This window comes from Lepisma saccharinum, chromosome 24, assembly GCF_977018435.1.
Source record: "Lepisma saccharinum chromosome 24, izLepSacc3.1, whole genome shotgun sequence".
Taxonomy (NCBI): Eukaryota; Metazoa; Arthropoda; class Insecta; order Zygentoma; family Lepismatidae; genus Lepisma; species Lepisma saccharinum.
Window position 1 is genome coordinate 30299141 of NC_139252.1, and position 24592 is coordinate 30323732.

Sequence of the window (24592 nt, forward strand, 5' to 3'; positions counted from 1 at the left end):
AACAATAGAGTAAAAATGACGTATTCCCACGGTTAGGATCAAAAGTACTTGTATGCATTACTTGCTTTCAGGAGTTCATGAAAAGATGCATGAGGATGCCTTTTTTTGTTTTTATTAAGAAAAGCATGCGAGATTTATATCCTGGACGTTTTTGTTGTAAGATTAAGTTTGTTATGTCTAGGAATTGATGCTTGTGCAGTTCTTTATCAACTTGTTAATCCTGTTACTAAGTCGCGACTGAAGGTAGTCCAGGGAAGTTGAACGGACAGATGAGTTTTAGCCCTTGCACACTTTTCAGTCTACATAAAAGCTTCAGAAACCCACAAATCACACGGCTGTAATTCGTCAAAGGGCTCCACAGTTAAACGCAGATAAAACAGGCATAAACACGTCTTTTATGGGCATGTTTAGCTGAAAGGAAGAATCATTTGGAGCAAAGGGTATATTGTGAAAAAAAGGTGGGCCTTGAAAACATTCCTGTTCACAATTTTGAAGATCGGACGCGAAAATACATGCTAAATTATTTTGTAAATGTCCTATAGTATTCTTTACGATTTTAGTATACAATGAATGACGCTTCTAAATTAAAAGTTCAATATTGTAGTTGAACGTGGTGTGTAACTTCGAGAATTTAATTGAAATATTTTATAATTTTTCGCCAATTCTTTAACGTAATGAGAAGCGTACAAATATTTTACCGGTACAGAATTAATTTCATATTTTGATTCCGTGAAAGCGATACACTATGCAATAATAATATGTATAATATTGAGATAAATTTTAGTTAGGTTTGAGTGACGGCATATTTTGTAACATTCTTAGGGTTGAGGAAGGGGGCGGTACTGCCCCGAGGGGAAGAAAACTTACCATACAGCTGTGCCCAAGATGAAACGCAATGATAACTTCACTGATAGCTAGCTATCCCTACCGCATCTGGCGGTGGTGATCTGCACTTCATCAACCTTTTATGTTTTAACACTGTTGCCAATTGACAGTATAAACAAAGAAAAATTATTACAGGTGCAGTTATGCGCAGTAATTTCATCTGTCAGCGACCCAACTGCAGGTCTGTGGCAATTGACAGATGCAAGAGACATCTATGAGTGACAGACGAAATACATTTATAGATACAAAGCGATTACGAATGCACATGACATGGCGCGCAAACGAACACACCCATTGTGATAATGATGATAAAATCATTAACAATAATTGCGGAAAATAAAACAGTACATGTCGCATCGCGATCATAAAGACAATGGAAATAGTTGTTTTTAAAATCTGTAACATGCATGATCTTTAACAAGTTTTCGCAAAATAAAGTCACTTGAAAGTCTTAAATTAGCCAGAAATACTAACATTCGAAAGCGCTAGTTAGACGTTTGTGAAAATATGTAGTTGTCATTAAGTAGTTTCGTATCATAGTTGAATAGTAGGCTTATTTGAATATTTTGTTGAAGAATGAAGCATGAGTATCATATTTGTAGCATTTATCTGCTGTATTCTTACTGTAATTTCAAATTTTTGAAGTAGCTTGCTTTTTTTTGTTTTGTTTTCCCACTGCTGACTGAGTGTGGTGTTGAAATATTATATACATTGGAAAGGAAATCAATGAAACATGTAAATCTTTTATAAAGCACACAAATCAATATTGTTTTTCCATTGTCTGTACTACTGCACAACTAAATAATCGAATATATTGTTTTAAAAAATGTGGTAGGGAATCAACTGTTTGAATTTTTAGAAACCGAAGCAACTAAATCGCAAAATATGTATTAAAATACATAACCACCATTCCGTTATTTATATGTAATCGTTATAAGCCCTGTCTCCCAACACCACATACAGATCATATATGTTTTTCGCCTCACTTATTTTTGTTTATTTATTTTCGCAAACATGCTCTCTAGATATGCTTGTAATGAAGCGCGAAATTAAATAAAAAATGGTTTTTTAACAGTTTCAATTTTTAACGCTTGAGTGCAATTGCTAGTGAAAAAGACTTGCATGCCTATGTTACATTATTATTATTATTACATTATTTATAGAACGCTTAAGGATATTTTTTATTATTTCTGCAATACTATTTCAGCTATTCAATATTAGTTATTATATAGTTCAGTTTTCGTAAATCGAAGTAAAGAGACACTAAATATACTATTGCTGTGTTCATTTTCCAAAAGCATTTTCTTGGAATTGTTATTTAATTATCAGAAATTGTCGCTTATTGTTGTAATGCAGCAGCTATTACTAGAGTTTTGAATGAACATACATGAGAGGCTTTTTTTTATTTCTTTCATTGCTTGATCGACGTATATATTATCATACTCTAAGCATTGGACTCGTTAGTAACATATATGTCATTTATCTCTCTATAGATTGGATGAGTCCATTTGACAGAGTCGTGTGCGGTAAGTGAACAATTTGCGTCTATTGTTTCTTTTCAATTTAATTTTTATTTTTCCATTTTTTATTTTGCTCAAACATATTTCCTAAAAAATAATTGCTTAAACAAACTTTCCTTCCCTAACACATCATTGGAAGATTTATTCGTTTTCCCCACACAGACAATATCAATTCAAAGCCCATTAGATTGCATGGATAATAATAATTATAATAATAATTTTTTTATACATAATAGCATCATAATGAAACAATAGAAAGTATGCTGAATTTGTTGTGTTGGTTTCGGCATAATAAAATTGAGTGAAAATTATATTTTTATTTTATTTTCAAAAATACTTTTAATTTATTTTTCAAAATTTTTAAATATATTGATGGAAAATAGTGCAGAATAGAAGCATAAAATTCATTCTGTGTGCAAAATATATGTATCTGGCACTTGGAAAATATTATTAAATCACAAAATTGTAGGGTATTGTGTCAGTTTTTTAAAAAATCTCTACATTTATACCAGGATGAAAATGTGTGCAAAATATTAATATTATACCTAATTCCAGTATTTTATTACCTGCTCATTAATATATTATTAACGCTTAAATTGAAACATTTCACTTCAAAGTTATTTAATAATTACTATTAAACATTTTAGTGCAGTTTTTCATGCATGGCTTACATTCTCCTATCCTACTGAATAGAGAATAGTGCTTTGCAAAATGTCTGCATGTAGTATATTTTGTTTGCATGGATTCGTTGCATTCGTTTCATTTACTAACTTTTTTCAAATTTTTCAGTTCTGCCTATATTATTTATTTATTTCTTTGTATTGATTTGCATGTAGTACATGAGTTAATATGTCCTACAAGATTTCTGATTTTTACCTTTGCATATTAATGTTTTAAAACAACCATTATATATTTCCAATGTAGCATTGCCGTAATTATTATCATCATCATCATTAATATTTATTGCCGAAATTCGCAAATTATTGGTACCTTATAGCATTGCTAATAAGTATTGAAAAACATGTTTTGCTTTTTTTTTCAGAATTTAATTTTTGTGAAATTACAACATCGCGCGAAAAGCATTTTTAAAAAAATGTTTTGATTTTTTGAGCTAATTAAGTGGTGGTTAATTTTTTTCAAACTACGGTACTTTCGTGGCATTGCAATAAAATAATTTCTTACATGGGAAAATTTTACTGCGAATTATTATATATTCTTCAAGATGCAAAAATCCATTTTTTGCAACATATAATTTTAAATTCAGCTTGCGACAACGTGAAAATCGTCCAGAAAAATTACTTTTTAAAAATGAACTATAGAGATTCTATTGTTTCGTAATGTTAATCACCGGAATCCAAGAAAGAATTTATTTTTTAAAAAATATGCCTGCTTATATATTACAGAAGTAATTTATTCGTACACGGCATAATTTAAAACATTGCTTTCGCTTTTATTCATGAGGAAATACCAAATGTTTGTTTATTTTAATTTGAAGTAATTGAATACAATAGAGAACTTTTTGATTTTCATTTTTCTTAATGCCAATAGAAATTTGTATTTTGGTTATTATACCTTAGCAAATTACATTTCCTTGAACTATTTCGCACCAACTATTGTTCAAATTTTATGGCATTATAAACTGATTATGAAGCTTTGTTTTTATTTCTTAAAACATGGGCAAAAAGTAATCACTTGAAATAATGAAGCACTTTTGTGCTTTGCTTTTAATAATCGCATTCAGTATTTTACAATATCTGGACAATATCTTTGATAATTATAACCATATTGTAATGTGAGGTGCAAGGAAAATTGTAATCAATCGAAGGTAAAATAATAAGCATATTAGTAGAAATTTTTGCCGTTTTGCTGTAAATTTATATTGCTATGAAAGGCTTTCTTTAAGAAACGTACTTCAGAAAATTTATTTCTCTTTAGATAATTTTGATTTTGTACCTCATATTTTCTTGGACAGATATTATTCGGCATGAGGGAGAAATATAACTATGAAATAATTTAATAGGAAATACAATACAAGAAGCATTTCAAAAAACTGTTTTTATAAATCATCAAAAATGTTCAAGTATGTTTAATTTGCACTGGGTATTGGTCTCATAGCATAACAAGAAAGTTCAAAATAAATCAATTATATTTAAAAACAAAGAACCTCCAGTATTGCTACCAACTTCAGCATCAATTTGACCCCAAACAATGGTAGCGTATTAAACGAACGAATGAAATTATATTAATAATAATATCAGCTTTTTTATATTATCAATAAAAGAATCTTCCATTTCAATATAAAAAAGTTTTAAAGTGGAAGTTGATAGATATTAATATCATCTGTGAGTCAGTTTGACTACCATGCGAGTATCAATGGCCCAAAATTCGCACAAGAGTTTAATGTAACAGAAGAAAGAAGTGCAAACAATGAAGAATGCATTGCATTTTATTTGTTATTTTCACCAACTATTTTGTGTATTACGGGTATAGTATTTTAAAAACCTTGAGAGGAGTTGCTTTATATACATCCTTGTAGACCCATCACAAACACAGTCCCCCCACGTAATGAAATTTATTATGTTCTTATTTGTTCATACCTTTTAGCAATTACAATTGGTTTAATTTACAAATGAATATTTAATATAATAAAATTTTATGAACAAATATATTAAAATATGACGTTGACTTTAAAGCTTTTACGATTTATTACTAAAAATAATAACTTTTAATAAAGCATTGACTGCCTTCCGAACCGAAACTTTGAAATATCTGGTTTTGCGAATATCTTGTGTGAAGATTTGTTCATAACATACAAAGAATTTCCTTTGGTGTTAAGTACATTTTCTTTGTAATATTGTTCAAGATTAACGAATATGATCTTTTAGTAGTTTAACAAAAGCAGCAATGTTTTATTTATCAGTTATTTGTACACGCTTAACTGTTGCTACATATAATTCAATTTGTTTGGAAATTATAGTAATTTCTATAATGCCAGCAACATCTGCAGAAGGTGTGTCTGTTACTAATGAATATTTCGCAACTTATTTTCAATTATAACACACTGCAAATAAATCTATAATTTAGTTGTGTTGTAGAAACTCATGCTACAATGCGGAATGAAGCTGTACCAAAAGCTAGTAGGCGTGGACATTTTTTTTCTGAATTAATGAGTAATAAGATTGTGTATAATGAATTCATGATTGTACAACAGTCCTAATAGTAGGATAATCTGAAAGTGGTACCTAATATATTCGCAGTAACGAGTTGCTGCAAAATGGCGAGAATGCAAGTTTGAATTTTTGTCGAAAATTCTGCACCGTGAGGCCGGTGTTTCGCGCCAACCGCTAGGGGGATCTGCCGGTATTTTCATGGAGGATTTCCCCCAGATCGACCGTCGCACCATCTGCGCGAAAAGAAAAATTTTGATCTGCGCGGAACGGAGTGAATGTTAAATTAAAATATACCTTTTTATCAGCTGTAGGCATAAAATTCAGTGCATCTTAATATTTATAAACCGTTATTATATAGGTATTGATCAATATGCAGTTGTCGTGTTTGACGCCAATATTCAAATATCGTAAAAACTGAACACATTCAAAACACTCGTTCTCAAAACTGCATAAGGGAAGTTAAAAGATCCGTGCAGTAGCCACAACATACACGAACAGAACAGCCAAGTATTGCATTTTTACATAGTTTGTATGACTTACCTTTCACCTAAACCAACTGTAATTTTACCTGCCGAACGACATTTCGTCACAAGCCGCGTGGTCTGACGATCCGTTGACCGTCAATTACTGTTTTTTTCGCCCCAAACCAGATGTTTTTTTTCTTTTTGTAGTAAATTTAAGCCCTGGTCACCTTATTTCCAATAAAGTTAAAAACGGCAATATTTAGCCACCGTTAATGAAGCTTCAGGAAAACCATACGTATACACAAACACACACTGGTTTTGCTTTTCCATAAATATTAACAAACATTGGGATTGCTTGCATCACATTACGAGAACGTTTTATGTCCCAAATTTATAACCACTTATAATATTAGTTTTAGCGATTCATCCAGGCTATGCAAGATTGTTAGTTATTTGTAATATTTTTAGTTTTCAATACCAGTTTATCTTGAGGGATTCTCCAATTGTGATATCTTGTAATCGAAGGGTCCCGGGTTCGATACCCGGGACGCACATAGTGTTTCTGATCCCGGTTTAAAATGTGGTCCAGTCCCGATTTGCCTATCTGTGCATAAAGTGCACTTAAAGCTTAAACTCGAGTCATTTGTCCGTCCTGCTTTTATAGACCTACTTCTTTTCCAAATACAAACTTGCTGGTTTGTTTTTGGAAGAAGAACATTCATGAACGTCCCACGAGAAAAGAAGTGTCAAAACTAAGATGTTACTGAGAACTTTTTTTGGTTGTTGTTTTTTTGTCGTTATTTTCCTTTCAATTGTGAAAATTTGCTGGTCCCCGCACAAACCTTCCCTATGTAGTTGACACAACTCATATTTGTACAATACGGATTTGTAATTACAAATGTTAATGCGACTTGAAACTGCGTTATCTATCCATGTCCGAAACTGCCAATCTGGAATATTTATTTTTACAATATGGAGTAATGTGAATCGCTAGAATTATACAAAATTGTTTTCATACCAAATTATTAGTCGGTGCATGTGATCGTCTTATAAGTTATATCCATGAATTTGATCACTAACATTGTAATACATATCATGCATGCGATTAAGAAAAATAGAAAAAATGACAAAAATGAATTCCAGTATAGTATAATTCAAAAAATGACAAAAATGAATTCCAGTATAGTATAATTCAAAAAATGACAAAAATGAATTCCAGTATAGTATAATTCTTACTGTAACAGCACAATATATAAAACAGAAATTATTGTGATGTAAAGTGCTTGATGCTTGTTTTGGGCCCTGGCGACATTACTTTCATTAGTATTAGTTTTGTTCTCGTGGTACTTGACGTCCATTAATTGCATGCTCTGTATTAATTTCACTTCTAAACTTTAAAATATAGACACACATGATTAAATAATTATTAATTAAACTTCGATAAAACATTACACTTAGATTTAACACGAGAACACTCGAACTTACAGTACGACGCAACAAACCTCTTCGTTCTACACACAGAAAACTAAATGCATCATATCGGTTGATGCACTAAAGTGTGTTTTATGGTTTCTTCAAAGAATCAGATTCACATTTGATTCATTTGGGTGCATTTTTGTATGTCGTGAATGAAACACCGAAGCGCATCATTTGATTCAATTGAGCATTTCTTTCAGTCGACATTCACTTCAATGCAGCATCAGTTGATGTTGCTTGATGCACCTTCCTGCATCTTTTTGGATGATGCACTTAACCGTAGCTCAGACGAAACGTTAAAGTGCATTATCGAAAAAAATGCATTCTGGTGCATCAAAACGCATCAACTAACTGATTTATTGAAGTGCATGTCGACTGAAAGAAATCCTCAATTGAATGAAATTATGCACTTCGATGTTTCATTCACGACATACAAAAATGCATCAAATGTGAATCTTGATTCTTTGAAGAAGCCACAAGACACACTTTAGTGCATCGATCGATGCATTCTGGTGCATCAATCAATATGATGCATTTAGTTCTCTGAGTGTACCTTCCTTCATGAAAGAAGCAAGTAAAAGTGCTTGACATGTGGTTTTCTTTTGTTGTTATGACATCATTAAGAAATTTTAATAGGCCTGTGTGACTTCTGCCCCTTCAGCTTCTTATTCTTGGCCGTCCCTCTTGGACTTAGGCTATAGCCTAGTGACAAGGCAATATTCATTTGAAGGGCAAGGGTTTTTATGAACTAAAAATCACCAAAATATGCAAAATAAAATATGCTCTTATGACCTAAAATTTTTCTAAATATACACTGTAATTTGAAAAATATGCTCTTATAACTAGACTGTTTCAAACATCAATATCTAACTTATGCCGAAATATTTTCATATACATACTATTTTTAGTTCACTTTATGGGCCCTGATGAGTTGAAATGCACAATGAATACTTTCTGTAAATTTTCAATTAAAAATGAAAGAGTCTTTGCTGCAGTAAAAGAAAAAAAACCTCGACTGAACATAGGAGTAAGAACGAATCCACTTGGAAAAGTGACTGTATATTTCTTGAAAAGGCGAAAATATGCTGAATATGACCCTTAGAAAGCACCTTAATTCAATTAGTTTCTTCACAATCTGAATTTCTATATATTTAGGGAACACATCACCCTTACGAAAAAAATATGCCAAGTCATAAAAATCCTACCCCTATTGATTGTATTCTTTGTTATTATTTTGTAGTTTTCGTACCTTTTGAGTTAACCGCGACGACCGATGAATTGAATGACGCAATGACACATCCACGACTCACCACGGTTCGAACCTAACTTCTGTGTAGTGAGTTAAACTGATCTAATTTCAAATCCTGTCTATTTCAAGGACATTCACAAAGCAGATATATGCTAGATGATGCGTTACGCAGCTAGGTGTGCGTGACCTGTTTACACGCATCGCGAGAGACCTGCGATGTAAACAAAAATCACGCATCAGGTTCATCAACCTGCGAAGTCAGCCATTTTGGAGCAGACAGTCCCCTCGCATAAACAGTATTGTGTTGTCTGACGCTTGGGTTTCAAGCGCTCTGAGTCGCCTCGGCAAGAATTTGGTCTCCCTTTGAACCTCCACCATTTCTGACCGTTTCAATATAAAATGCCATATTGCGCTGTGGAAGCAGGCAGGCCCCAGCATATTTTCTTATATTTGTTGACTGAACTCCCCCGTGCTTCAAAATACTTATATACAGACTCCCTAAACTAGAAAATTGTCCGTTATTATATTCATTCAATTTTGTTTTGCGAAGCCAGAGAAATTGAGTTGTACATAAAATATTACAATTTCATCAAATTGCATACACACAGTGCTTATGGATATTTGGTCTCCTTTTTACAACCTTTGGCTAATCGCGATGGTGAGGATGACATTGATGAAGCCTGGGCCTGATGAAAAACAATACTAATCAGCATTTGTGTTTTTATAATAATATCAATAATTAAACTGGCCAATTTCATGCAGAAAGTAATAGCAAAATTTGTATTCGCCTGCACCTTAAAATAGGTTTATTGTTCTATTTTCTGAACTGACGTCGCTCTTCTGTCCACGTAGGCTATTCGCGACCATGAGATTGCAATGGTGAAGAAAGATTTGCAAAGAAATGCCCAATCTCGGGTTAGGATTCGAACCTTGAACCTTCGGTGATGATGTCGGGAGGTCATGTCGGCGCACGCGTGTGTAATTGCACTATGATGTATTTCCAGTAATTGCAATAAAAAGCTTTACCCGTTTGATATATTAAAGTGCCAAGAGTTATGAATGTTACTTGTAAACGTTAATTATGTAGTAAAATTACAAATCCTTACGTAGCAATGTAGCGCGTTCATGTTTTCATTACCCTTATTCCTAAGATGCAACCGAGATGCCATCTTGCGGTTCGTGAACTGCAAACAGAACCTCCCCCTCGAAATAAGATTGTACAGTAGCCATTTATTACTGCTAATTGCAATTGTTTTGATATTTCATCGTCAATTTTTATAGTAGTAATATAACATATACTTGATTGTCTCTTGTAATTTCAACATGTTAATTGCTAAGGGTATTAAAAGGTGGGTCCATTACAGGATATTCAACCAACACGATTACATGATGTCACGAGAATGCTTTAATTTCTTGAAGAATAATATTCTTATACAACTAACTATCCGCACATGTGTATACTCCGGAACCGTTGTTTGGTCCATTTTTGTGTGAGCGCAATGACTAATAAACGATAAATTCTTACCCATCTCCCAAGCAAATAAGTTTTTACCATTTTTATAACCGAATTATAAAACTTCACTATAGACTAAAGAGCAAGCCTTGAACATTACTAGCTACCACCATTCAAACTATATTAACTGTTATTAACAGTACTAAATATAATGCTACACTGAGTGAAAATCCTAATTATCCAGACATGAGAAGAAAATTTTATAAATAATCCACTGCTACTTCCAAACCATTATTATTTACTCAGCTGGGAAAATAACATGTATAAATAAAATTTGATATTCCCAATGAAATTCGGCAATAATTAAATTTCACATTAATTTGTAATTATTTCGGAAATTCAAAGTATTTCTTCATGACGTTTGCATTATATCACTCTTATCATATTGTTCAATTTTTACTGTTCAACTACAAAAATCGGTCATATTAATCACAAAACATCTATCATAATATGCCGCGTTGCATAGCAACTAACTCTTGTAAACGGAAAACCCTGCATGTATTCCACATTGAGCATGAAATATGTTCCTGAAAGGTGAAACATATATAGATATGCATGCATTCACATTGAAAAAAAGAGCCAGACATTTTATCTCCATTGTGGCACAAGGTAGAGAATAACGTTGGTAGTGCTGAACCGAAAGTAAAGCCAAGAAATGTTATCGTAAGTGTTGCCAGGTATGCGTTAGGAACTTAAGGTCCAATGTCAATGACAAAGACACTAATTGACGTGCGACAGAGAAACAGGCATCACGTTACTTGGTTCGGCAGCAAATCAGAATAAAGAGGCCCAGGAAATGTACATTGTTGGCAATTGTCTCTCAAGAAGGGGCAGGGTTACAATTAAGCCGTTCAGGCTTCATTACGTTGACCTACTTGTCCAGTAGGGAATCTTGTAAACAAACTACCAATCACCAGCTGTAGTGTGACATCTTGCACGCAGGTGGCGTTGGTAGTTCGTGACGCAACGAAGTAAAAGTTGCACATCTGTACGAGAAGAAATCTGTGCGAGAATGTCTACTAGACCGTGATACGACGTTTCCGCATTGGAATTCCGGCCCGGGCATTGGTTTTCTTTCTGAGTGTACCTTCATCCATTCCATATCTCTCGCCCTTATCGTCGCGATTAGCCAAAAGTGGCAGAAAAGCAACGCTAAATAACAAGAATCAAATCAAAATAAGCACACATACAATATGCATTACTTTAATTGCGCAAGAGAATTTTTTTAAAGAATTACGTCACACCTGCTGTTATGGGCAAATTTGATAGGGCGTTCATCTACGTCACACGATTGTTCCAACACAAAAGAAAATATCAGACGAGTCAACCTCTGTGTATTTTACCTTGTTAGATTAGGCGAATGTCTGGTTTATGAATAAATAGTTATGCTATATAAATCTACACGGATACTACTCTTTATTACATATGAAGAATTGTAGTATCACTAGCAAGTTATTTAGTATCTTTATAAGTCACATTATTAAGAAAGCGGCTGCGTTACATGCAAAGCAACATTATTATGGTGATAATTCAGTAACAGTAGGTAGTAATTACAATTGAGAAAACCGTGTCATTTTTCGAGTAAAATAGGAAACAACCATCTGACGCTTTGTTATCGTAAGCCGTTGCTGTCTCTTTAATCTTGAGTACCACACATATTTCTTGGGTTCATCTGTTATCTGTTTCAAGATTGTCACTGTTACGACGATTATCCTTCGACACGACACTGCAGAATCGTATGTGATTTTTAATTATAAATTATAATCAAATATTTCAATGTAAAAACAAAACGATTTAGTATAATTATTTTAACAAGAAGACAGACAGCATTGGTTTGGATGACTGTTGGCTCTGAATAATTTCAGCATACTGATTCCAAAAATTAAAACCATTTTAACCCATCACGTCTAGTTTTTTTTTCCAGAAAATAGCAATATATTAACTTGCCTTAATTTCACAATAATATGTGTAGTTCCACCATTTTATCAATAGATGGCTCTGTTTGGATAATGGTAACATATTGGTTTTCTAGAATACAAATTCTCCCATTTTGAACTATAAATGCGCATAGAACAATAAGCATTTAATCCACCTTCTGTCTTCACAAGACACATTGACATGAAAATTGTAAACTTCGATTATAAGTTCCATTTCAAAATCGCTTATAAAAATTTCATTCACAAAATGGTCCACAACACAATGTTATAATGTAGGGGGTTGATTGAACTTAATGATGTGTAGGGCTGGCTATCTGATGTAGGGAAAAATCCTGACGTGATGGGAAAAAAATATGTAATATCCGTCATCAGCATTCAAAAATCTTCCAGAATCACCGATTGATTTGAAATCATCCGATTTTTTTAAAAAATATCGTGTACTTTGCTTTATTAGACATACAACATACAATGTCCCATTCTGATTTCTGCATCTATGACGTGAGTGCTATGTGCCCTGAAAATTACTAGCTATTCGATCCCAAGGATTTCAATATTTTCCAGACGATTATTTCACTTACGTAAGCGGAACATTATTTTGTGTAATGAAAAATATTTTAGACTAAATAATATAATATTAATGGGTTGAGTGGTCGACTGTTGATTTCGCTACCGAAAGTTCTGGGTTCGACGCCCGGTCCGACCAAAGGTTCCTTCATTGGTGTAATCTTCTTTCACCATTCATTTTCGTCTACGCGATGAGTTTAAATAGAGAAAAAGGCGACGTAAATGATGAGTTAAAAACACATCACCGTGTTGATGAATCTCAAAACTTTATTTTTAAATTTTTCGCAATGGCTCTTCGATCCACCAACATTATAAGCAGAAAAAATAATAATAGTTAAAACCCTGGTTTCGTGTTATATTATATGTATGATTTTCGCGAGCTGTGGATGTGATATTTATATTACCACAGCTGAATTAATTTGAAATGATAATGCGAAAAAGGAATAAATACCGTAATATCAATGTGAACTTGTCACTCGAACATTTCATTGAAGACAGTCTGTATACCATCAGACACAAGTTTGAAATTCCACACACCCTTTAATTGCTCATTCTCCATGTAAAGTTTGTAAGTAACATTGTGTTTGCAATCTCCTTCTCCTGTTTTATTATTATATTTACATATTTCTGCATCTTTAAAGAGACTAGAACGATGTTAATCGAGTTGTTTGCATCCAACATGGATACATTCTTGTTGCCTTTTGTTGAAGTTGTCAACTACATCTTGTGACAATGGATTTAACTCGTTTCTTAGTTACCTTTATTGACTATGCATGCTTTTTCATAAGATCGATCGCCTTTGTTGGTGTTATTATGGCAAATTCATTGTTTCCATTTTTATATTTATATTGTTATATTCACTCCCATGTATATTTAAATGGACAATCTCGACAGTGAAGAAAACGTCACCTACATAGACCTATTTAATACGTAGTTCATTATTTAAATTTTTTACTTTTGTTCCCGTAACAATCTGATTTGATATCTTGTTTAATCCATGTTTACAGTCAAAACAGGAATATTCACGAAAATTACAAAATACGGAACAGGAATACAGGGAAAAGGGAATAAAGTACATTCTTTAAGACCTACTGTTATGGTTTATTAAATATGAATACCGTACTCAAATTTAAAATTAAAAATGTGAATTTAATCTGCAAGCGAATATATCATGTCCAAATATTTTTTCTAATTTTTATAAAAAATCCTATTAGTGGCGATAAATTGTTTATGTTTTATCAGAATATATAGACTTGAATGTATATCTAAAATTGCTACTATTACTATATTACTTTCTGAGATGAGTCTATATTATTATGCCAAAATATACTTTTAAGAAATTTAATTATCAACATAATTTCTTAATGGATCCATGTAATGTTGTAATGCTTCATTCACGATACAAAAATTGATGCACCAGTGTTAACAATAACTGGTTAAGGAATTTTCTTTGTAGTTGTTCTGGCTACATTGGACATCAAGTCTTGCTTGGCAATATGTCAAGCTTTTATTATTTCTTATTAGCATTGATAAACTCAACAGATAGTAGAGGACAGTTTGTTCATATTGCCATAAAATTAACACTATTGCATAAATATGCTATTGTATATACCATACAGTGCTGATAACTTAATTGTGTGGTTTATAATGTCATGTTAATATATGATGACTGCATATTTTGAGCTGCATTTGTCCTATTTCACGCATTATAAGATAGAAAGGACAATAGTGGAGATACATTTTCCAAAATGTTTTCCAAATAGTTGAAGACATAATTTTCCCAAATGTTGGCCCAATAGGTGAAGACAAATGTCATTATTTCGTGGAAATCAAAGATAGACAACATTCGTTAATTATTGTAGATTAGGCACACACAGGAGATATACTACGTAGAAATTTTCAGCGAAAAATGCAGGCTCGATTAGGAATCGAACCCGGGTCTCTGGCATACCGTGCCATTTCTCTAACCACTGAGCTACCGAGCCGGCCTGGCCTCTCCAGATTTTTCGCTATCGCTGTTTTACCTGCATGGGGTCGTCATTCCACGCAGGTAAAACGGGGATAGCAAAAAATCGGGCGAGGCCAGGCCGGCTCGGTAGCTCAGTGTTTAGGTTAGGGTAGTCGACTTCCGTGGCGGAGTGGTTAGCACAGCGCGCTACAACGCCAGGGGTTCCGGGTTCGAGTCCCGGCTAAGGCATGGGCATTTGTGTTTGTCCAGTTGCTGAGAAAACTGAGATACTGAAAAAAATGTGAAAGTGTGAATAACGAAAGAAAACAAAAAAAAACTATCTTACATGTAGGGGAAGGGGTAACTGTTTTTAAAATTAGCTGCCCTTTAGAAGCAGTCTTCACATGCATAAGTTATTAGGTGGCAATTACTATCGTATTTCGAATGTCCAAGAGTTATCATATATCACACAAGGAACCATGCTTTCGTTTATCAGGTGCCTTAGTGATTCGTGCATGAAATGAATGTAAGGTAAGCATGAGGAGTTAGTTTTTTCATGTTACACAGAACCAAGGCGCGCGCCGACATCCCACAAAATATTCTCGAAGTAATAATACTAGTAATGGAGAGAAAAAATGGCGATATTTAAATCACCACTGTGCTTTTATTTCTGTTTATTATGGAACCCTTGAAATGGAACCCTTGTCATGCACCCCACGATATTTTTTCTCTGTAGATGCCTCTACATGCAACAGTGTTAAATGTTTTCAGCTTACAAAAAATTGTTGACTACTGTTCAATTTATGCAATGCCTATAACATCAGTCATTTTAAATCTGGATAACTGATGTATACGGATATCATGTTATCCGATATCCGTTTTGGACTCAACGGATAATCCGTATATGCAGATATCAGAATATCTGGAAGACAGGAACATAAATTGTTACAATCCTTCCAACAAATCCAGTTATGACAGGAACATAAATTGTTACAATCCTTCCAACAAATCCAGTTATGAACGTCGACCTGGCAACATCGCTAATTCTGTCGTCCTCCTAGTTTTGTTTTGCCAAGTATAGGTGTCATGAAATGTACTGAATTTGTGGTCTTGGGTTTGATAATATATAGGCTACACGTATGCCTACTAGATTCTTTGCATAAACTTTAGAAATTTATTGTGGTAATTCATATAATAGTCAAGTAATTATTATGTGATAACTAAAATATTAAATTTAATGAATAATATCTGTCACACAAGATTATCATGTAGCACCATCTAAAAAAGTGATTAACTTTGTCATCATTAGAAGCTGCCCTGTCTTGTATGGCCTCTCGGGTCCGATGCATACCTCAAACGGCCCTGATTAAATTATGTGCGCATAAAGTGGATGTAAATTTTGACAAAGGATTTAGATACAAATAATTTATTGGTATTGTTGGTAATTAGTATATATTTCCGTCTTGTATGTGTTAAAATGACTAACGTAAAGCAGTATGAAGAAGATGATCCTGGACAAGGAACGAAAATGTGTGTTTGCCCATAATTTATTTCATCAGTTCCTGATCCAACCTCTTCGTCACACTTAATGAAAGTGAGTTTTCGTCCAATGCATTTAACACTTTATTGTATCAGCAGTGGTCTAGCCTAATTTCAATTGCTCAACTGTATGAAAATTACAATCCTGCAAATTTCATTGCTTCAAATATACGTATATATATATAACAGGATGGCGATAATAATAATAAAAATAGTTCAATTTTCCGCCACCAGGTTGACATGTGGCGCTGTACTTCAATGATGTGTTGTAATAATGACGTAAACTGTTCCAATTGGTTATGGATTTGCCTTTACCTTGCAATCTTGAAACAAACGAGAGATTATTTTCTCGCAACTTCCAGCCACTAACAAATGTCTTTCTAATTAATAACAGCTAAATCACTTAACGTGATTTTTTGTACAACTCATCATGGAAGTACAGCGCCACATTTCAACCTGGTGGCGGTTGAACTCTTTAATCGCCATCCTCTTCCCCATGGTCTGCATATTGGATTCACCAAATTTCAGAGTTCTACGATGCCTCAAACAGGCTACCGAGGGCTGTGAGTTGGGTAACTTTAATTCTGGCCACCCGGTAGTTGAGAACGTATCTTCAAATTTTGATATTATGGTTAATAATGTTGATTGTATCATCCTTGTGTGTCTTCCAGTCGGATTGCATTTAAAATTCTTGTATTTTTTCACCATCGTGACCTTTTGTAAGCAATATATTGTTTGTGTAGATAAACTAGGACATTTAAATGTCAGTAGTTAGGCAAGGACGAAGCTGTCGGTCGAAATATACGGGCAGATATTGCACTCAAACAGTACTGGTTAGTAACATAATTCGAAGTTTCTTTTCATTGTCTATATTGGTCGGGTTCTCTTCCGTGTATATAACTGCTTTCTGACCGCCAGTATAAGGCCTCTCCCCCTCTCGAACGCAGTCCAGCTAGCAGACCACCAAAGATCACGAAAACAAGTCGACCACAGTTCTCTTCGCAACATTTGGGCAACCATGCGAAACAGTGCAGTTCTTCAAGGTAAGGAGGGGAACGCTTTTGCGGCGAAAAAAAAGGCATGTTCCCAAAGGAAGTGTAGCGAGAATTCACTTCTGATAAAACAAACTGCGTCGTTGAGTTGCGCGTCTATCAGTAAAAACATTTGCCTAATATGTTTTCTAATTCAAGAAGATAATTGCATTGAATTTATGAGTTATCAAATCATCAAAATGGGTATTTTGTTTTTCAAATCATGGTGCTTTCGTACCAAAGTGCGGCCGGAGAGTGTTTGTTTATTGCCAGCCAGCCTATGGAGTTACTTGTGGGTGGGTCTTCATAAATAAAACGTAAGCGAGGTGGAATTTTATTGTGCACATAAATGCTTATTATATAGCTCGCCGAATATTTATGTCGTACTCAAATGTATTATGATCGTTACAAGCGGTGAACGCGTTTTTACGTGCAAGAATCGGACACGAACTATTTTTAATGCTGATCGACGTGTAATGTCTTACTTCTTGTCTGGTTTTACTTGAGAGACAGAAAATTTGGTTGGGGTAAATGTGATTTGACCCTCTAAATGGACAAGGTTAAATTTATACGGAATGTTTTTTTTTGGCGGGGGGACTGGTGTCCAAGGATAATGAGTAAGGTTTGCCCCATAATCTGTTCAGTCTCATGAATGGCCCAGAAGCGAAGAAGTGTGCGGGCTTCAATTCTCTCTCGCCACCAGATGGCATGAGGATCGGTTAAGTAAGGTTACGATAATAAATGGATATGGGACGTGAAAGTACCCCAGAAGCTCAATTTTTAAAATTAAATGCAATGCTGTAGCGTTATCCTATCTTGTGAGCGAAATCTTAAAATTGTCTTTTGGATAAGAATTCACAAGTATTATACATAAGTTAGAAAGTAGAAGATATTTTAAATGTTGTTTGTTTATTTGAGGTTTTTGAGCTTGTTTGATTTTGGTACGTGCAGACTCAGGATTCTGTTCTACTATTTGGTAGGGTCCGAGCGAAAGCGATTTCAAGCTCTACACAGTGTGGCGCTGCGTGCGCACAAACGCATAATGTAAGGAGGAAGTTTATCCTTCTTGTTCGTAACCTCGAGATGGTATTGGGCGGTCTTTCTGTGCCAATATGACGCGATTTTATGTCGCCTACGTGGGCGTAGCACATGAGAAAGTTTAAAACATAATTATACAACACATGCTAACACGAGGGATGACATACAAGAATGCTAAAAAGGTTGTGACTTGCATGCGCTCTCTGGATGTTGTACAGCGAAGTTACGAGCCATACAGCCACGAACTCATTAATAATTGCAGAGCAAACAAGCCTGTTAAAAGGGAGACACAATAAAACAATACTTGTATTGCATGTATAACATTTAGGTATACTTGTGGCCTAAAGATGACACCGATTTTATTTCACATACCTACCTGCGTGCTAAAAGAACACTTGTGGGGATCATTTTCGTCTTAAAGAAATTAATTTACTTTACACTGAGATTGTGCTAAAACTTTATTCCTAACAAGTAACAGCCCCTCCTGAAATTTTGATAAAATCAAAATTCTGAAATAAAAGCAGTGAACAACTAGGGAAGAACCCAACTTCCCTTAAAATGACCTCAGATTACCGTTGTTGTCTTGTAACAAAGGTTACAAATAGTAATTAAGAAATGTTTTATAGCGTATCTCGCCCCTATTGATAACCAGCCTATGATGTCCACTTTTACCATTCCGGCCCCCCTCCGAAAAAAATTCTGTGTACCCTATAGCCGAGACGGCCTAGGATACGGCGTGGAGACCGCCTTTATGGCAGTGACCCTCTGTTGCCGCGTTTGCCTGCGAAGGAACTCGCGGTCAAACAACCAATTACGCTTACGGCTGCCGAAGAATAGTGCAGGACCATACTGTGTTTCGTTAAGATATATAAATTTAAGAACGGAATTCTATCAGCTGTATAGGTTATATTTACAGGGTGGCTACTCACCGGGAATTCCTTGAATTCCGGGAATTATACGTGAACTTTGCGTGAATTTTTCTCAGTAGACGTGAAAAATTGCAACTTTTATTATTCCCAGCCCCATTGAATTTATACATATTTATTAATGCCCTGAGGCACGTTTTTCACAGTTTTTACATTATTTTTATCGAAGAAGGAAAAGGAAAGAGCTGTATGGAAAATAAAACACAATTCTCTAAATTCCTTTACTTTGTTAGTGTCGTTTGCAGAACAATCTATCTAGCTGACTGAAAATTATTCCAAACTAAGGTATATTGGAAGTTGACTAGGCAAACTTGAGTTGGAAGTTTATTACAATTAATGTTTTGTTGTAAATTAGTATATCCTGTAACATTTGTGTTTGTAGATGGTTTTCGAATCTGAGTATGTGAAATGGCAAATGTAAACTCTTCACCTTACATTACATATTTTAAATATATGTTTTTGTGCCCTTAAATTTTTGGAAATTTCGCCTTGAAAACCGGGAAGTCTACTTGAATTTTATCATGGTCCTAGAGTGGCCACTCTGATTTATGAAGAATTATACGATACACATGTTTTGTTTTACCACCCTCTGTGTTGGAGGGGTTACTGTAGCGTGCCTCATCATTCATCCGCTTTGTCACTATTAATCTTGAGGTGCAGAACCAACGTGAAATGGTCAAGCTCTTTAAATGTGATAAGAGCCCTGCATTCCATATCTTCATATATTATTATGTGCTGTATGACTAATGAAGGTCACTACTTTTTTTCTTATCGACATCAATGCAGAGTATAATTATTTATACTTCCATTACATAAAAATATCGTCTTTATATCCTATTACGTGTCATGACTTCATTGTGGGAAATTGCCAATGGGAAAATGCACAGAAAAAAGTGCACCCACATTTGCGAAACGGTAATCTCAGCAAAAACTTACTTTCACATTGCCGATAAAATGACTTCATTGGCAACGGTATTTGGAAAGCGGTTTCGGAAGAAACAATGTTGTTTTATGTAAACAATGTTTCCGTTAGTTGATCATGGTGCGAAGTAAACTTGCAAGATGCAACTACATTGTATTACATGCCCATGTGTATATGTGTGATGTCAAGCTTATGCGTGCCCTCTCGTTTTGTTAATGAGGGAAAATTGTTAGTCGTTTTGTTCGTTTCCGAACTGTGACCTTAAACAACGTGTGAGAATATGCCCGAAAGTGGCATGCTTAGTTGGTTCGTGGTTGATTTATATGGCCGTTAAAATGATTCATAATCATAATTGCCCGATCGTTAAGCTTTGATGTCATTATTGCAATGCCTCTTATCGTGTAATCTTCGCCTGATGAGGTGCACTATGGAAGCAACTCATTTTACGATCCATTTTTAGAAGGCATAACAATGTTGCCAGCGCTGATGAGAATTTTTCCACTAACTGTAAACTTGCTGCCACCCGTGTGATCCGCAGTGTTAAATTTCGCATCTGTTTGGTTTGCTCGTGTAAATCTGCATGTGATAATAGAAGCATTTCCGTTTTAACCGACTTCATATCAAATATATCCTTTTTGAAGCAAATAAGAGGCTTCGATCAGTGGCGTGCATGGAAATTTGGTGAGGGTGGCTTCCGTTTTATAATTTATCTATTAATATTAACCTAGTCCAAAGAAGGGGGCTGTATCCCCCCACTCCCAATATAATAGGGCTATGAAATAACTTCTGTTTTAATTATTTAAATTTATATATTTTTAAATTACTTACAGCATGTACTGTAATTGCTTTCTTTACTATTGTTAGCGTATTTTTTATCTTTGAATAGCTATTATTAGTCTGTTATTAAAAAGCACGTTGCGCTACAACTCCAGGGGTCACGGGTTCGAATCTTGGTCTAGGCATGGGTGTTTGTGAGCGTTCCTTCATCATATCATCCACATCTTCGCGATTAGTCAAAAATGGCAGAAAAGTGAAGTGAAATAAAGCAAGTCAATCGATCAATATATACATACATATATAATGAATATTAAAAAATAGGGAAAATCATGTTTGTTATTGCAACTGTACTGAAAGTATAAATTACATAATTACAAAATGTATTTGAATGTAGATAATATTAATGTCTTCGAAAGAAATCGTTTCTGTCGACACCAAATCAGACTTTTTTTCTTTGTTCAACAGGACCAAATAAATGTTATACGTATTACTGCATATAATAACGCTACCAATTGCATCCGTGTCATTTTCGGGTTATTCATTTCAAGGTTTTTGCTGTAGGAGCTATTATATAACTGAGAACAACTTCACATCCTTCTTTTTTCCATATTAGTGAGTCAAGTCGTTTTTTTCACTCTTGTACCATTGTTTTGAGTTTGCCTTGTCGAAGATCCTGAATTTATGAATTTTAAGGATTATTAGTATGTGCGAAAATTACCGCTAAAAGTAATTTGCTTTTTCGAGACGGTTTACGTCAATGTTTCAACTCGTTAACCAGACCTCTGCAGGCCTACAATCACAAGTTTCTTATCTTGTGTATGAAATCTTTGCGTTGAGACGTTCACTAGAGACATCTACGGAAAAGTTCCAAACTACTGTTGTACATAGGTACGGGAATCTACCAGACGCTCATTTTTAACCTGGCAAACCATAATTTTAACGTGTTATTTTGTGTAAAAAAGCTACAATAAACTTACAATTGCATACAGATTTTAATCTTACAAATTCAATTTAAAGACGGCACAGATTGTTATGATTCGTTTGATCGACTGACCTGCAGTCTGGTGGGGAGTTCCAAATGAGAAATTTTCTGTACGCAAATTGCTTGGAGTTTTATATCCAGCATGATCTATGGTTCTGTCATCGTTATTAGCTACAAATTATAATGGACAAAAACTGTTCAAAAGCTGGCAGGTCCAAAATAAAAGAAAGAATGAATGAATATTACCTCCAAGCGGTACGGTACTTTAGATGAAGACGGTGGTATATTTAAATTATGAATATTGCTTTTTCTACTATTTGTCTTACTGTCTGTGGCCTGTAACTAATACAGTTGGTGTGAAGGGAAGATAGTCAGAACACAGTAGCAATAGGACTCGATGCGCTGAACACGCACTACTCAATGAAAGAAAGTCACTGTGGTGGATATTGATTATTGTAATTTTTGGTTAATATCACCTTTCTTTCTTTCTTGTTCGCGACGATGAGGATGACGAGAATCATTGTTGATATGCATAATTGCTACAATGTTGTTCTAGCAAAATGTCCATTGTATTGACAGTGCTTTCTATATGGTATTAATTGACTATACCTTGTTTCATTTATCTCTGGAGCAAGGTCGCGTATACCGGCAGAGAAGGGAGAAGGGTCAAGTGGGCAGAGCGAGAGCAAAGCAGTACATTGCAGTCGCTTTCTCCCCTCCACACAGTCCCGTTCCTCTCACCTGTTCATTGGCGGAGGCGTCTCGCGTCACTACTTGCGCAGAGACTTGTTTTTGTTCTCCTGCTCCAGAGATAACGTGGACAGAGTGTGTATGATATTGCTATTATTGTTACTGAATAGAACAAATAAATGAATAAAGCCAAACAACATATTTCAAACTTGTTGACGGAGCTTCAGCTAAGATCTTGTGGAATTCTGCTGAAGAATTGCTGCTTGTGTATGGAAGACGTCAAATTTGATACCAGGAGCGCCGAATTGTATTTTCGCCCAGGGCTTAGAAAATTCTAGCTACGGGATCTGTACGAAATAACACATTTGCATAACGTTACCTCACCACTACCGTGGATACATATCCGACCAGCTAAAGCCGGACTTCCCCTCGTCCTCCCCTGCCAGGAGTTAGATCATCAAGGTCAAGCTTCTGTCTCGCTCTAGACAGGTGCTGTGACGCTGCATTGACAGACCTCCGCGCGACAGCTTGCCAGGCAGCAAGTGTTCCGTTGTTGACACCACGATGTGAGGAAGTTTACCTGTCGTTACGATCCATAACATGTCGTGGCATTATCTTCGGACCTTCAAAACCACAGTCTACACTGTGATAATTTGTAATAAAGAAGTTAGGCAGTGTAATGTTTTTTCTAAAGGCCCATCACCACGAAGGCGACAAGCGACTGACGTCATATTCTATAGACCGCCGCTTAGATTTTTTTGTGGAGCATTGACCGTTGTCTACATCAAAGACGATGGTGATAGTAAGACTCCTCACATTCGATCTTCGTGTATATCAAAACGTATCATACCACTGCTGCCATCTGTGTCGATACGCGAAACTATTTACAAGTGCTACAGTGCAATTTTCCCATTCCCCAATGATCTCAGTGACAATTGATTTGCATTTTCATGAAAAACTACAAAATGACAGGTGTTATGACGTTTTAAATATGCTGAGGTTTTTATTTCCATGTGAACACTTGCTTTTCAGAAAACTAAATGTATCATATCGATTGATGCACTAAAGTGTGTTTTGTAGCTTCTTCAAAGAATGAGATTCACATTTCATGCATTTGGGTGCATTTTTGTATGTCGTGAAAGAAACACCAAAGTGCATCATTTGATTGAAGTGAGGATTTCTTTCAGTTGAGAGGCACTTTAATGCATCAGTTGATACATCTTCCTGCATCTTTTTGGATGATGCACTTTAACGTTTGGTCTGAGCTAATGGCTTTATGTAGCTCACGTATTGTAACACACACGAAACGTTTAAGTGCATCATAAAAATGCATTGTGATGCATCAAAACGCATCAAGGTGCATCAAAACGAATCAGCTGATGCATTAAAGTGCATCTCGACTGAAAGAAACCCTCATTTGAATCAAATGATGCACTTTGGTGTTTTTTCCACGACATACAAAAATGCACCCAAACGCATCAAATGTGAATCTCATTGTTTGAAGAAGCTACAAAACACACTTTAGTGCATCAATCGATATGATACATTTAGTTTTCTGAGTGCACGTCAGGGAGTTCTTAATCTTTTAGGCTGGTGTGTCACTAAATCCAAATTCATACATTCGCCGTACCTAACTGTACTAAGATAACCTTCTTTTATTGACATTAAAATAAGAAACCACTACAATTATGTATTAATGATGGGATACAAATTTTACAATAATTTTCTGTACCATGTACCAGTACAGTTACGCTTACCGCAGTTTAAGATACCTTGATGTACAGTCACCGGCAATACTAGTTTCCCTATGGCGGTGGTAGAAGTTGAAAATTTGCTATTTTAAAATACACTTACCGCTTTAGAGGCAACACACACACACAAGACACACAATGTCTTACAGGGAAGCGACTATTTCAGGATCTAGCTGTCCCATTTTTATTGGGGGTGACTGAACATGAAAC

The 24592-nt window shown here is 35.0% G+C and overlaps 1 protein-coding gene across 3 annotated transcripts in view; it reads left to right on the forward strand.

Annotated features, from left to right (window-relative positions):
* The window catches only part of abd-A (abdominal A), a 156485-nt gene that overhangs the window by 1612 nt on the left and 130281 nt on the right, over positions 1 to 24592 (forward strand). For 2 of the 3 annotated variants that reach the window (XM_083111092.1, XM_083111093.1), the window contains exon 2: positions 2379 to 2411. The exons of the other annotated variant lie outside the window; for it this stretch is intronic. In XM_083111092.1, coding sequence (XP_082967218.1) covers positions 2379 to 2411 — 33 coding nt within the window. The remainder of the gene's footprint in view (positions 1 to 2378; positions 2412 to 24592) is intronic. 3 annotated transcript variants of the gene reach the window in all.